The sequence below is a fragment of the Kogia breviceps genome, chromosome 17, assembly GCF_026419965.1.
Source record: "Kogia breviceps isolate mKogBre1 chromosome 17, mKogBre1 haplotype 1, whole genome shotgun sequence".
In the NCBI taxonomy this organism is placed as follows: Eukaryota; Metazoa; Chordata; class Mammalia; order Artiodactyla; family Physeteridae; genus Kogia; species Kogia breviceps.
In genome coordinates this window covers 11,913,995-11,930,160 of record NC_081326.1, presented here as the reverse complement: position 1 = coordinate 11,930,160, position 16,166 = coordinate 11,913,995, and the positions used below count along the sequence as shown (strand labels likewise).

General features: G+C 38.0%; 1 protein-coding gene across 2 annotated transcripts in view; it reads left to right on the top strand.

The window, feature by feature from the left end:
* ARFGEF1 (ADP ribosylation factor guanine nucleotide exchange factor 1) overlaps positions 1-16,166 on the top strand; it is a 132,446-nt gene that overhangs the window by 100,102 nt on the left and 16,178 nt on the right. For both annotated transcript variants that reach the window (XR_010837351.1, XM_059042582.2), the window contains exons 23-30: positions 2,642-2,732; positions 8,097-8,137; positions 8,233-8,402; positions 9,202-9,353; positions 9,479-9,651; positions 10,628-10,788; positions 11,617-11,747; positions 14,502-14,631. Coding sequence is in view for 1 of the 2 variants with exons in the window: in XM_059042582.2 (XP_058898565.1) it covers positions 2,642-2,732; positions 8,097-8,137; positions 8,233-8,402; positions 9,202-9,353; positions 9,479-9,651; positions 10,628-10,788; positions 11,617-11,747; positions 14,502-14,631 (1,049 nt within the window). In the remaining variant the exon portion in view is untranslated. The remainder of the gene's footprint in view (positions 1-2,641; positions 2,733-8,096; positions 8,138-8,232; positions 8,403-9,201; positions 9,354-9,478; positions 9,652-10,627; positions 10,789-11,616; positions 11,748-14,501; positions 14,632-16,166) is intronic.

The following is a 16,166-nucleotide window of genomic DNA, read 5'->3' as shown; positions in this document are numbered from 1 at the left end:
AGGTTTGAATTATATGCATACTGTTCTTTTATGGTATATATTAAAGTTTAAAAATTCAGTTGCTTGGTCATATAAATCTCACGTGAATATCACAGCACCTACATCTTTGTTCTTAGTTAACCTAAATATTTGTGCTTTTGAATAATTTCTTTGGTAAAACTGAAATTATTAGCCTGTTTCTTATACTGTTATACAGATGTTTGAAAGATTTTATATATTTATGAAATTGGTTCTTGGATTGTTTGGCATTTTAAATATTCTTTAGGTTTATTAGTGATTACAAATTATTATATCAATATTTAAATATAAAAGGTATAGAAATCTCTATAGGAAGGACATTCAGTTGACACGCAAAGGAAGTTATGTGGTGACTAGCATTATTTTTTCTCACAGATTTTTCTTCATTAAATTCCTGTAATGTGCTACATACCTCAGGTGTGGCTTGACACTATTTCCCTACCACCCCAGTTCTCTGTCACTTATTTCAGGCTTTCATCCTTGTTCACTTGTGTTATAGAAATAGACTCTTAACTTGTCTCCATGGCTCCAGTAGCTCTGCCTGTTTCACTGTGTTCTACAGGTATTACCAGAATTATTTTTCAGAAAATAGATGGGATCATGTCAATCTTCTGAAAGGTCTAATGGTTCCCTGTTTTCAAAAGTAGTGCATTAAACGTGACAGGGTGCTCCACATTCTATTTCTAGTTCGTTTTTCCAGCTTCATCTCCTACTGCTCATCTTTCTCTCCTTCACTGTCCCCTGCTGGAGTCATCCTCCATTGTGGCTTCACCCAAGTATGTTGAAACGTGACCCGCACGTGCTTATACTTCCGTTACTTTATATATGCTGCTCCTTCTTCCTGAATTGCTTTTTCTCCTTTCTTTCCCACATGATCATCCTTTTAGGCCTAACTTGAATTAATATTTTATCATGTGAAGCCTTTCCCTGTGCTAACACCCGCATTCTCCCTTCCCCTATCAAAATTAGTTCTGTTTAACAACACTTGTATTGTGTGTAATTAGTTCATTTCAGCCATGAAGTAACTGTTATATTGTATTAAAGTTGGTTGTAAGTCTGTCTCTCCTGGTAAATTAACTCTGTAGGACAGGGATCACATTCTTTTCACTTTGTTCAGTTCCTGGAATAGAATTTGAGTTCAGCTAGTTTAAATAACATCGTCTATTATGTTTGCATTCAAAAAGTCATTTATTGGGCTTCCCTGGTGGCACAGTAGTTGAGAGTCCGCCTGCCGATGCAGGGGACGCAGGTTCGTGCCCCGGTCTGGGAAGATCCCACGTGCCACGGAGCGGCTGGGCCCGTGAGCCATGGCCGCTGAGCCTGCGCATCCGGAGCCTGTGCTCCGCAACGGGAGAGGCCGCAACAGTGAGAGGCCTGCATACCGCAAAAAAAAAGTCATTTATTGAGTGTCTAGTCAATTGAGTCAACAAGTTGAGTCAACAAGTATTTGTTGAGTATCTGCTTTGGACTTAATATTGAGTAGAGGAATACAAAGAAAATGTATGATTTGGTTCCTAATCTTGGAACTTTTTATCTGGCTGAGAAGGCAACAGTAACACACCTAAAGTAATTTAAATAAGAAACTAAATGGAAAAAATTCTGATTTGAGCAATATTTATTTAAGTATAAACTTAAATACTTACAGAGGAAGGTGAAACAGTGGAGGGGAGTCCTTCATTGAGAACTCACATTTGGGTCTTGGTAGATAAATTTTAGGTACTTGCGGGATGGCCTGAATAGAGACAGGTATTGGCAAGAATGTTGAAGGGAACTGCCTTAAGCGCTAGGCTGAAAAGTTTATACTTTGTCCTGAAAGTAATAGTAAGCAAAATGATGGTGATGATTTAGGAAAATTAATCTCCAGGAGAAGAAAGGAGAGATTGAAGAGGGGAAAAATCAGCAAAAGGTAAAGCAGTGAGGAAACTGTTATATATAGTGATAGTAATCTGGGCCTGAAATTACAACGGTCTAAACCGAGTAGGAATGAAAATGAATGAATCATATGAAAAACAGCCCAAAAGAAAGATTTAGTGAAAGTGGAGGAAGGGAAGGATATCAAAGATGATTGTAAGGTTAAGAGTTTGAAAACTGGGGAAATTGTTGTTTTGCTACCTAACACATGGAACCAGCGTTGGGGGGAAAAGATGAGCGATTCTTTTGAATAAGAGGCTGTTACAGCATACTGGTAGAATTTCCTGTAAACATTTGTAAATGGGACTGGAGAGTGCATTTATGGGGGAGATCTAATTATCAATACATGGAATTGGTAATCCTCCTTAGTAGATATCTTTGGAACTGGGGTTAGTGCTGTGTTTCTTAAACAGTGAGGGAAATTATTCCTAATGTCATTATTTTGTGATCAGAATTCTCCGTGCCCCTAATTTGTGTGATCTTTGCAAACACAGTTTGTGTCTTTAACCATGTCTGTATACCACTTAGTATATAGCTCAATAAGCACCTTTGGCCTTGATAAATGGTCACTGATACCAAAAGAATTGCTCCCCCAAAGCTTGATTTCTTTCATTAGGAAAATAACTGATTTCAGAAATGTGTTTTAGAACTGAACGTGTGCTCTTCCACTGAGTCCTTTTCAAACCGAATGCCTCTCTTTCCTGTGTGGCAGTTGGAGGAAATGTGGACTGGAAGCAGATAGCAAGTATTCAGGAATCCATTGGAGAGACCAGCTCTCAGAGTGTTGTCGTCGCCGTAGATAGGTAAGGCGCTTGCTTTATTCCCTTCTCAGATGGACACTGTTTTAATTCCGTAGCACTTAGATGTATAGCTCGTTAGTTAAAAGAGAAACATTATTGCCAGGACATCTTCTCTTAAGTAATATGACTGTATTGTGATATGCTGTGATTTAAATGATGAAGTACCTATAATTTTGCTTTCAAATCATAGAATATAGGAAGGAAAGAAACAGTATGAAAATGTAAGTGATAGACATTACTGGGCATTAGGGAAATTGTAACCTTGATGAGAAAAAACACGGTTCTTTTTTTCCTTTATATTTTTAAAATTTCCTTTATAGAAAAATGTACTCTCCTTATTATCCCTATTTGAAAATAGAGTATAATTTGTCTTTTTGAGCGTATGCTATAGGATTGCATTATGGGTGAAATGAAGGGGTTTGCTGGCAATTCTCAGTATAAACTTCTTTGAATAGGATTTCAGAATTTGTATATTATATACATTACCAGATATTCCTCATTTTTAGTTTGTTTTCTAAAGGAAAATCTATACTATGGTTTATTTTACTATAGAATACTTACTTTATTCTAGATTTTAAAAATTCCCAGTGTGTAGGGCTTCCCTGGTGGCGCAGTGGTTGAGAATCCGCCTGCCGATGCAGGAGACACGGGTTCGTGCCCTGGTCCGGGAAGATCCCACATGCCGCGGAGCAACTAAGCCCGTGAGCCATGGCCGCTGCGCCTGCGCGTCCGGAGCCTGTGCTCCGCAACGGGAGAGGCCACAACAGTGAGAGGCCCGCGTACCGCAAAAAAAAAAAAAAAAAAAAAAAAAATTCCCAGTGTGTAAAACAATATCTAGTGGGTTTTTTTTTTTTTTTTTGAAGATGAGCTTTTTCCAGATGGATGCCCAAATAATTGAAACTTAACATTTTACAACACTGACGTTTAAATTTTTTTTAACATTTCTGATGGAAATTTTCAAAACTACAATATGTCCTATAATTTTTTTTTTGGTGCTTAGAGACTCGTGCTGATCCATTATTTTACTTTGCTTTAGATAAAAACTTTTTGCTCTAAGTATAGACAGAACTAGAGTGTTCATTTGCTCCTGGCCCTGGCAGTACTCCCTGGAACTTTTTCCTTGAAAAGAATTCTTCATGTCCAATGTCCACTTGCTTTCCTTTTTTTTTTTTTTTTTTAAGGGAAGGGGAGGTAATTTGCCTTTCTCTTGTGAAGGTTGAAAAAAGATTGTGTATCATCTTATACCAACTATATAACTCAAAGGCTTAACATGTGCTGCTTGGCACTCTTCAAGGTGCTTTCTGGGAAGGGGATCTAATAGAGAGTTGGATATATGTATATGTATAACTGATTCACTTTAAAACAAACCAAAAAAACAAAGTGCTTTCCATGTGTTACTTCATTTTATCCTTTCAGCAGCCTCTGAGATAAGTAGTATTATTGTCCTCAATTTACAAATGAGGAAACTGAGACGAGGGGAATTAGATAATTTGCTCATTCTCACAACCAGGCTAATCCTGTCTTGATTATTACCATAACCCTTTCATTAGTAGAGAATTTGGAGGAGCAGCACCGAGATACACACTCAGGCAGCATATCTCTGAGTGTGTTCAACCTCTCTGCCTGCATGTAGAGCTCCCGAGCAGTGTGATATCTGCCCTTCTACTACTAGGATAGATATCTTCCAAATGGTTTTTCTAGCCATCCAGAAAATCATCTTCACTGTCATTATGAGAATCTATTCAGGCAACAGTCTGTTTCCATAATATATTTTATATGACCAAAGCCAGGTCTGATTTATCCAGCTGTCCACTGTTTGTTGCAGGGAGACATGTCACTCATTTGAACAAATGATATGCCTCTCCATTTTAAGAATGTGTGCTGTTTCAGAGGAGTCTTAGCACAAATTCTGTTAGTACTTCATTGTCTCAAACTCATCATCACCAGATACTTCTACAGCATAAATTCAATGTTCAGTTTTATACAAGGCCTCAATATTTAGATTTTACTTTATAGTGAAAGCATTAAGTTACCTCTTTGATTTGTTATAAGATTATTTTATTCTTATGTGGGTACATATCACTTCCTTGTTAAATTTCTTCTGAATTCCTTTCTGAGTATCTGAGTTTGTTTTTATTTGTAATATTCTGATTCTAGTCTATAAGCTAATTCAGTGAGATATCCCTGGTATTCAAGACAGCGGTGAGAATATTGTCAGGCATCATCCGGGAAAGTGCTGTACTTGTCCAGCAAAAAAAGTCATTTTTCTGTCCTTAGGCCTATTGTTCTGGATAACCTGTTATGACAAGTATAAGAACTAAATATGGAAAATAAAATAATTTTTCTTTGCTTAATTATATATAGCTTTTGTTTCTTAATCAATGGGAAAATATATGTGTTTCCATCAAAAGCTTTAAAATGGTAAAATTTTCTGACTATCTTCACTTTTGTGTTTGGAATCCTGTACTATTAGAATTTAGGAGAATATAGGGCACTTTAATCTGGAGTACCTGATCCTCTAGGATTTGTGAGGGAAACATTTGCTAGGCATTGTTAAACCAGATACTTTATAAGTTATTACTAAACTTTGCAGGGGTGGATTTTGTCCAGGAATGATTTATCCCTGAAAGTTAAAGAACAGTTATTTAGTACCATAGTTTTTATTTTTATTATTGTTTTTTAAGCACAACAGATCTAGCTTTATACTGACCCATCCCACACTTTGGAATGTTCTGTCACCTATCAGAAAATATAGACAGCTCCTCCCCAGCTGTGTTTGCTCATAAACATCTTTCATTTGGGTCTAAGCAGTAAATGTTACCTCTGATATTTTCACTATGAAAACTTTAAATACACAGTAATTTAGTCTGCCTGTATGTTGCATGCAGCTAAAAGTTTATTTGATCCAGAATCTGCAAGTTTTATCTTTTTTTTTTTGCATTGTTACATTGCTATCATAATGTAAATGAATTCAGTAATCTATCAATTTTTTTGTCCTACTCGTACTTTTCAGGGAATGTCTTGTAATATTAACACACGAGATTCTCATGATTCTGTTCTCTGCTTTTCATACATGGCATGTAGAATCCATTTAGATGATTCTGTGAAACACAGCTCTGTTCTCCTGCCTTAGTATATTAAGGCTTAACTTTAAATGCCTCCTCAGACTGCTGTGCTCCACCATATGGCTTATCTTTAGTGGAGCGTTACTAGAAATAGAGTGGCCCCTCAGAGGCTACCAAAGTGAGGAGGAATTTAAATGCCCTTTCCCAGGATGCACGTTCCACCTGCGTTCCGCCGTCCCCTGAGTCTACAGAACCTGTTTGCTGATGATCTTTTCTGTTCTCGTTGGCTTTGTGTTCTTCACCATCTCACCACATTTAGAGGATTCGTTGCTGCTTTCCCCTGGAGTTGCATATAATCGCCACCTCTGCTTCTGTTCTTTACTCCTGTGTGCTTTGTCATTTGCTTCCTTCTCAGTTAAAAAAAAGAAAAAAGCTTTCTCGTTTCTTTTGTTCCTTTTCCTGTTGTTTCCTCTGTACTGTTTAGTTTTTACCTTCTTTGTGGTACGGTTTTTATAGCCATTGCCTTCCATGAGAATACCTCTAGTTTGAGAAATAGCTTAATGACACTCATATTGCATAGTCTAGCGAATCTCATTTTTGTTCATGTGAGAGGTTTGTAGGCTTTGTATATTGTCAATTTCTGGATCCAGTCTAACCAGTGGATTCAGTGGGGCCCCATTACTCTTACTTTTTCTCCCAGATTATGTTTTCAGTCAGATTTTTGAACTGTTGTTTTGTTCTACTGATAAGAGCAATATAGGAAATCTCAAGATACCCCTTTAGCAGGAGATCAGATTCTGAGTTATTGCATTGTCAGTTTTTAAGCCATTTTTCCTATCCTGTTTTTGTTACTCATTGCCAGGATGCATAGACCTTCAAGGACATTGAGGTTGAAAAATCAGGATATACCCAGGATTTTTAGGTAGTGGTAGTAGGAAAAAACTAGAATGTATTTTAAATGTTTAAATTATGTTTTGCTCAGGTAAGTGTGAAGCAAAGTGGTTGAGAGGGTGGACTCTGGAGTCTGCCTGTCCTGGATTGAATCTTGTCTCTAACACTTACTGGTCCTGTGACTTTCAGAAAGTTATTAAATATCTTTGTGCCTCAGTTTCTATGTTGATAAAATTGGGAATATAATAGTATATACACACCTCATGGTGTTTGTGATTATTATGTGAGTGGATATATATATAAAGCAATTAGGATAGTGTCCACCTTGTGATTGTCGGTAGCTATTACTGTTACTATGACGACTGTTATTTCTAAGTTTAATATTTGACCCGCTCCTGCCTTTGAGGTTTCCTTTTTATTTTTTTATTTTTTTATTTATTTTTTTTTTTTTTTCGGTATGCGGGCCTCTCACTGTTGTGGCCTCTCCCGTTGCGGAGCACAGGCTCCAGACGCACAGGCTCAGCGGCCATGGCTCACGGGCTTAGTTGCTCCGCGGCACGTGGGATCTTCCCGGACCAGGGCACGAACCCGTGTCTCCTGCATTGGCAGGCGGACTCTCAACCACTGCGCCACCAGGGAAGCCCGAGGTTTCCTTTTTATCGTGCAAATACTATGATGTACATTTTAAATTACGGAATATCAGTTCATCCTTGAAGTCACATCAAACCCTTGGTTACAAACTCAGAACATGGATAAAAATGCAGACTGTAAAATAAGAGGACTAATATGTTTATGCTGAAATCTTTTATAAAACTTTGAAACACAGTAAAAGAGCTCAGTGAAGAAGGCAGGGCAAAGCTGGACAGCGTAGCTGAGCTCTAACCATTTGAAAGCTGTAAGAAAAGTGGATTAGCCACTTGGTTAAACTGTTGGAGACTATTTGAAAGGTTCTATTAATCATTTGTAATTTAACATAAATGAGTTTTTTAATCAAACACATTGCTTATAAAAAAAGTAGACGTTTTCATTTTAAGAACATGTTTAATGTGGGTAAATACTCAGGAAAATTGAAAAATCTTGTTATGTGTATGCCAACTATTAGTTTTACAACTTAACATTTTTCTTACTCTAAGGCTGTCATAAGATACCTTTCCTAGTGTTTATAAATTTACTAATAAAATTACAACAATGTATTTGTACTCTAATATATCATTCGGTACAAAGGAGGGAGGGAGGAACATCCAAGCTATACTTGTTACTAAGATACATGATAAAAAATATTCATTTGATTACCTGATTTTTTGTTCCCTTAAAACAGATAAAAGTAGCTCGTACCCCAGGCCACTTACTTTTGAATTGATGTATCAGAAGTGAGACATTACAAGTTTTTGAATTATGTTTTTTTCTTTAGAATATTTACAGGGTCCACAAGGCTAGATGGAAATGCTATTGGTAAGTATGTACATTTACTCCACTTAAAAACTGATTTTTTGGCTTAAAAGACTTCAAAGTTAAGTTTTAAAAATGTTAATCTGTTTATATTATAGTGGATTTTGTCCGTTGGCTCTGTGCTGTGTCTATGGATGAATTACTTTCCACTACACATCCAAGAATGTTTAGTCTACAAAAAATAGTAGAAATATCATATTACAACATGGGAAGAATAAGATTGCAATGGTCTCGAATTTGGGAAGTTATTGGAGATCATTTTAATAAGGTATTTGAGTAATTATAGGATTTGCTTAATTTGTAAGTTCTTGTTGTTTAAAATTTCCTTATCATAATCTAATTGAGACCTTTTTCCTTTCCAAGCAGTTTTTTTTTTTTTCGCGGCACGCGGGCCTCTCACCGTCGTGGCCTCTCCCGTTGCGGAGCACAGGCTCCGGACGCGCAGGCTCAGCGGCCACGGCTCACGGGCCCAGCCGCTCCGCGGCACGCGGGATCTTCCCGGACCGGGGCACGAACCCGCGTCCCCTGCATCGGCAGGCGGACTCCCAACCACTGCGCCACCAGGGAAGCCCCCAAGCAGTTTTTTATTACATTTTTGTAATTAGATTTAGAAAACCCTTTGAGTCCTGTTTTTTCTTCTAGAAATAATTGCCCTAGGTTTTTTTTTTTTTTTTTTTTTTTTTCCTTTTTTTTGTGTGTGTGGTACGCGGGCCTCTCACTATTGTGGCCTCTCCCGTTGCGGGGCACAGGCTCCGGACGCGCAGGCTCAGCGGCCCCACGGCATGTGGGATCTTCCCGGACCGGGGCACAAACCCGTGTCCCCTGCATCGGCAGGTGGACTCTCAACCACTGCGCCACCAAAGAAGCCCTGCCCTAGGTTTTAAGAATTTAGTTAAAATATGTTCTTCTTGTTGAGAAATATTGTTAGCACACTTAGTGCCTTTATGGAGAATCTTTGAATTTACCTATCTATGCTATTAATTATATTTTTTTTCTAAATTAAAAAATAAAGAATTAGCAAGTTTCACTGCTGATATTAGCACCCTATATTTCTGTTGCCATTACAGGTTGGCTGTAATCCTAATGAAGATGTAGCTATTTTTGCAGTAGACTCCTTGAGGCAATTGTCAATGAAGTTCTTAGAGAAAGGGGAGCTTGCTAATTTCAGATTCCAGAAGGATTTCTTAAGACCTTTTGAACATATAATGAAACGGAACAGGTATTGTATTTGTTGAATTGCTTAATATCAGAACAATACCTTATTTTCCACAGTAGGGGGAAAAACAGAAGAAAAGGAAAAAACCTGATGAGTTTTTTATCCAAGCAATTGTATTAATATTTTAGGTCTCCAACAATTCGAGATATGGTTGTACGGTGTATAGCACAGATGGTTAATTCTCAAGCTGCTAACATTCGGTCTGGATGGAAGAACATCTTCTCTGTATTTCATCTAGCGGCATCCGATCAAGATGAAAGCATAGTTGAACTTGCATTCCAAACAACGGGGCATATTGTCAGTGAGTATTCTCTAAGCTCTGTTCAAGTTAAAGAAAACAAAACTTTAATGTGTTCAGAAGATAATTCAAGTATAAGATTATGGGCTTGTCATGGGCTTTAAGTTTTCCAAGTTTTGCCTACAGAAGCAGAGTAAATAGTGACAGTATTATCATTATTATAATATTATAGTTAACATTCATCGAATGTTTACTATATGGCAAGCACTATAAGCACTTTGCATGCATTTTCTTCAGTCTTCACAGTAACTGTATGAGATAAATATCTTTATTATTCTCTCTCTTTTTTTTTTAATAGATAAGGAAACTCAGACCCAGTGAGGTTAAGTAATTTGTCTAAAGGCACAAAACTAGTGAGTGATGGAGTTGAGATGCAAAGCCAGAGAGTCTTAAAGCACAGCATTTGTTTTTCGCCACTGCACTACACAGCCTCCTTTGACTTTAAAGAAGAATAAAATACTAAGGATCTAAATGAAGCCTCTCTAGAAGATAATGATGTCGTCATCATCAACATCAAGAATGATGACATCATCATAGCTGTCATTTATTGAGTGCTTGCTTGAATTAAGTAAATTAAGTACAGTGCTAAGCACTTTACTTACATTTTATTTAGTGCTTACCAGTATCCTGTGCATATTATTATCACCATTTTATAGATTAAGAAACTCAGATACAGAGAGATTAAATGTAATTTTGCAAATTCACTCAACAACCGTTGATTTTGTATCTACTGTGTACCAGTCACTCTATTAGGTGCTGGGTTTATAGTGTAAACAAAACACAGACCTGTTTCCCTGTTTCTACTACTCAAGGCAGTCAAGTAACTGGTCAGGACAGACGTTGGGACCAATGTCTATTGGACATTAAAACCTTTAATCTTTAAGAAGTATCCATTACATCTAGAGGTTGGTGTATTTGAGGTATAATTAAGAAAAGCTGAAAGTTGATAATTATATTTATGTGTTTTTCTCCCGTATAGCCCTTGTGTTTGAAAAACACTTTCCAGCAACCATTGATTCTTTCCAGGATGCAGTGAAATGTTTGTCTGAATTTGCATGCAATGCAGCTTTCCCAGACACAAGTATGGAAGCAATTCGACTTATTCGCCATTGTGCAAAATATGTGTCTGATAGACCTCAGGTATAGCATCATTTAGTAAACAAAATGTTACTGAGCATTTATTTCCAGTCAGATCTAAGTTTATTTGGGAATTGAGGGGATATGAAGTATTTATTTTTCAAAATTATCTGAGTGATGGTTACATTTGTTGAAGATGTCAGATATTTTTCTGAGTGTTTCATGTGTATTAACTTGTTTAATTTTCCATAACAGCTTTGTGGGATAGGTTGTGTTATAGCCCCGTGTAGATAAGGAATCTGAGGCACAAAGAAGTTAAAAATGTGCCCCTGCGTGCAGGGGATAGTGAAGGAGACCTAGGATTTGAACCCAAGCCTGTGTTTTTAGCCATTACCTTAATGTACTGAAGTTGACTATGGATGAGTGTAGGCTTAAGCACTGAAGTGAAAGGTTGAATTGCAACCTGGCTGCCAGCTTTGACTTGCATGTCTGAATCTCTTTGTAACTATCGTAAGGAGCAGCGATGCTTCGTAGATTTTGACTGCATACTGACGTGGACCCGTGGAGTATTTAGTTGTTCTTATGTACATCTGCTCATTTGATCCTCACACCTCCCCAGTGTGGTGGCATGGCTGCATGCTGTAATAACCATTTAAATGATAAGAATGGAAACTTGAGTAATGCAGAAAGCTGGTGATGGAGTTGACGCTGAAAGCAACTTTTGGTTTCTCGTCCAGTGCTCTATAGGCAGTTGTAATCTCCATCTTTTTTTAAGTTATCAGATTGCTCACTTTTGATTAGTAAAGTGTTAAAAAATTTTTTGGAGGAATAATATGCTTAATGTATAGGTATTATGTTTTGCCTTTAGTAACCCTACGTTTCTTCTTGAAGGCTTTCAAGGAATACACAAGTGACGACATGAATGTGGCTCCTGAAGACAGGGTGTGGGTGAGGGGATGGTTCCCGGCTCTCTTTGAGTTGTCCTGTGTCATCAACAGATGCAAGTTAGATGTGAGAACCAGGTAACAGCCAGTACTTGAAATTGAAATTTTGAGGGGCTTATTCTTACTTTAATCAAATCAACTTATGTGAACGCAAGTTCAGTTTTATCAAATGTAGTAGCTATTCGATAGGCAGATTTTAAAATATGTTAAGTAAAGCAACAATAAAAAATGGAAATAAGTTACTTTTCCTTAAAATTTGATTATGGCCTGCTTTGAGTTTTAGGTTCTATGTTAATTTACACATTCTGTCTTTTCACACATTTGTTTTCAATCAGAAATTGAAGTTAGCACCAAATTTTATTTTCTGATGAATGATAAAAGAATTTCCAAATGCATGTCTTTGGTGGATTTTAGGTGAAGAACCATTTCTTTTTGAAGACTGGCCAGTAACATAGTTTTGAATAATATAGGCCTGTCCAAAAAGAATTGAACTCTTTCAAAAGTGTATTCTCAATAAAAGATCTATATGAATATCCAGTCCATTTGTAAAGAAACTATTATGGGTATAATATAACCAGAAAAGCACTCAGTGCACACTTCTTACAGTTGTAAGAAGTTGTTATGAATTTGTTAGAGTTCATATCAATCCCACAGTATTGTTTTTCTCACCCTGTATTTTTGATGGCCAAATTGAAATGACCAACTTGTGTATCCTAATGTCTGTCAACAGTGCATCAGAAAGGTAGTATAGACTTATAACAAATCAGTGATAGAATATAATGAAAGAATGAATCTCTCCTTCCACCGCTTATGCCAGAACCACACCTATCCCCAGCCAAAGTTAAGTTTGTTTTATAGCCTAAGAAATGTCTCACTTTTATAGTGCTATTTGTTATAACAAATTTTGTGAAACGGAAAATAATCCAAAATATGACTCACACCTTGGAAACTTGTTATCGAATTTAGTAATCACAAGCACATATGACATTATATTTTGCATGTAGGCATTGAGGAATTTTTGTCAGTGGACCTGTTAGGAAACTTGATAAAATTCAAGATGGCCCCCAATTGATATAACTCTAAATTATTTAGATATACAGCTTTCAAATGTCCAGCCACTTCAGTAGAGCAACGAGCATGTCATAACTGACGAGTCATGGAAACTCAGCACCCCCCTCCCTGCCCTTCTTTATTTGTAGAAGTTTGTTTGACGTGGACCTACCTGCTTTCTTAGCCTCTCAGCCTGTCCTTGTCTGGGACCATGCTACCTTGCTTCTCACCCTATCCTGTGTTCAGATTATGGATGGGTTTAGTTGTTAAAGAGAAAAGGGATGTTCTAGTTGGTAAAAAAGGGAAAATGTGAATAAACTTTGTTCAGTGATGGCTTTGATTTTCTTATCTCATTCCAGGATTTGTAAAGGCAGTTATTTAGATTACATTTAAAAATGCAGCACTATGCTTTATATAACACACTAATTACAAAGTACTTTCAAATGCATTCTCATCTGAGTCCCTCCAAATTCTGTAGATTTAGGGTGGAATAATTAACCTGGAGCCCTACACATTCTTTTTCCCTACACCAGCAACTTAAGTATTCATCAAAACTTGTTCAATAGTAAAAAGCCTTGGAAACCTCTATAGATCTGTGCTTGCTTTGGGGGCCTGGAAGAAACAGGATCTTCACATGCTCTCACCCCAGCCCTGGGGCTTAGCGCCCAGTTTACTTGGAGCGGGAGGAAGAGGGAGCCTTGTAGCGTTGCAGGGGAGACATGGGGCTCGGACACGGTTCTCCTGGGGAAGGCAGAGTGTTCCTTCACTTCTGATTTTACACATTAGGTATCTTACAGATCAAATAAACTGCTGTGAACTTGCCGTAGGACTGAACTACCATAATGTTATTTTACACATCTAGTGAACAAGTACTTGTTTAGAGCCTACTGTGTATCAGGCATGTACTAGGCCCCGGGGTAGCACAGCAGCAAATGAACTAGACCACGTACCAGTCCTTATGGAGTGTTTCAAAGGAAATTTTGTTCTGGCTTACTGTCAGACTTTTCAGAATATAAACCTTTTCTAAGTGGAAGGGTATACCTATATTTTACTAGAAGAAATTAATGTATAGAGAAAAGATTAAGCTTTTTATTGTTTACATGAAGGCACTATTTCAAGAAAGGTAATAAGAAAGCAGAAGGCAATTTTGAGTTTTAGTTTTAACACTTGTTCAAAAGAGAAGACTGGGATATTAAAGCGGTTTATTTGTTCAGGGAGCACTTAAAGTGTGCCCCTGTGTGACAGGTGCTGCTCTGGCCTGGGATACAGCAGGAAACAGACAACCCTGCCCACACTAGTGTCTTAGTTTGATAAATCCTTCAGTTTGAGGATATGATATGAACAATTAGAGTGTTAACTAAAAATTCCTAGAGCTCTGTGAAAAAGATTTTCCAAAATCTAATTTTATTTGTTCTTAGACTGATTTCCATGGCCACAGTGCCATAAAATTAATATTCACTCAAATGATGATCTTTCTCAATCCATAATTCCATTTACATTTTTTAAATGCTGGAATGATGGGGTGGGAGTGGAAGAAAAGTAGAAGAAAAAATTTTCAGGCCAAGGCCTTTGGAGTTTTTTCCTAAATGATGCATCCTAAAGAAACCTGTTTTACAACCTAAATTTTTTAAAGCTCAGTATCATGTGTTAGTTTAAAACCAGTTTTAAACTTTGCTTTCAGTAACTTTGTGCACTAACTATAAAAACTATTTTAGGAGGGGGATACTAATGTGGTATGCTTTTTTGTATTATAGCTTTCCTAATTACATTGTATCATTTTAGGGGTTTAACAGTAATGTTTGAAATAATGAAAACTTACGGCCACACTTACGAAAAACACTGGTGGCAGGATTTATTTAGAATTGTTTTCAGAATCTTTGACAACATGAAATTGCCAGAACAGCAGACAGAGGTAAGAGAACATGAGATTTTCATTTAACACAGTGAAGTCAAAAGGTTTTTTTTTCCCTAATACATTTTAGTATTTCAAATTCAGCACAGTGAACAGAAAAAAATCCTAGAAATTTTTTCTTTAAGGCATTATAATATAGTAGTAAGTCTTTATAAACAATGCAATTTGGGGATAGAAGTGAGGTAATGAATTGGGTTTTTTGTTTCTTTGTTTTTTTCTTTTTGCAGTACGTGGGCCTCTCACTGTTGTGGCCTCTCCCATTGCGGAGCACAGGCTCCGGACGCGCAGGCCCAGAGGCCCTGGCTCACGGGCCTAGCTGCTCTGCAGCATGTGGGATCTTCCCGGACTGGGGCACAAACCTGCGTCCCCTGCATCGGCAGGCGGACTCTCAACCACTGTGCCACCAGGGAAACCCAATGAATTGGGTTTTGTTTTCAGTGTTTTTGTTGAACTTCCAGTGTCTTTTCCTCATTTTAATGTTGTCACAAGTAAAACATCAGTAGCGGGCTTCCCTGGTGGCTCATTGGTTGAGAGTCCGCCTGCCGATGCAGGGGGCGCGGGTTTGTGACCCGGTCCGGGAAGATCCCGCGTGCCGCGGAGCGGCTGGGTCCATGAGCCATGGCCGCTGAGCCTGCGCGTCCGGAGCCTGTGCTTCTCAACGGGAGAGGCCACAGCAGTGAGAGGCCTGCGTACCACAAAAAAATAATAAACAAATAAATCAGTAGCTCTCCTTAATATCCATAGGGCTTCTTATTCTGAATTGAATAAGGAATGCGTGTTTATTTATTTATTTATTTATTTATTTCAAAGTCTTTTACTACAGACCAGTTACAGTATGTGTTTCAATAAGTGTGGGAAAGAACGTGAGGTCTTCGTGTTTTGTCCCATATATAGTGTATTAAATGCAAATTTGGGGGCCTCTCTGACCTGCACAAAATTTTATTTTAGATCTACAGGTAGACTCTTAAAACATTTTTTAAAGTGGATTAAGTAGACATATGTTTATGCCCTGGCACAAAACCATGTATAAAAATGAGTCCAGATTAGTCCATTTGAAAAAAATAAAGAAATTACTTACACTCCCTCCTCCTTTTTGGGGGGGCTGTGTTACACTCCCCCCCCTTTTGGGGGGGCTGTGTTGGGTCTTTGTTGCTGCGTGGGCTTTCTCTAGTTATGGCGGGTGGGGGCTACTCCTCGTTGCTGTGTGTGGGCTTCTCTCGTTGTGGAGCACCAGCTCTAGGCATGTGCGTGGGCTTCAGTAGTTGTGATGTGCAGGCTCAGCAGTTGTGGCTCGCGGGCTCTAGAACGCAGGCTCAGTCGTTGTGGCACACCAGCTTACTTGCTCCGCAGCATGTGGGATCTTCCTGGACCAAGGCTCGAACCTGTGTCCCCTGCATTGGCAAGTGGATTCTTAACCACTGTGACACCAGGGAAGTCCCCTACTTATACCCATTTTATTATAAACCTATACTAACCCACTTGGATAAATTCTTATCATTGCCTTCCAATATTTTTCTTCCATGTTCTGTCACATT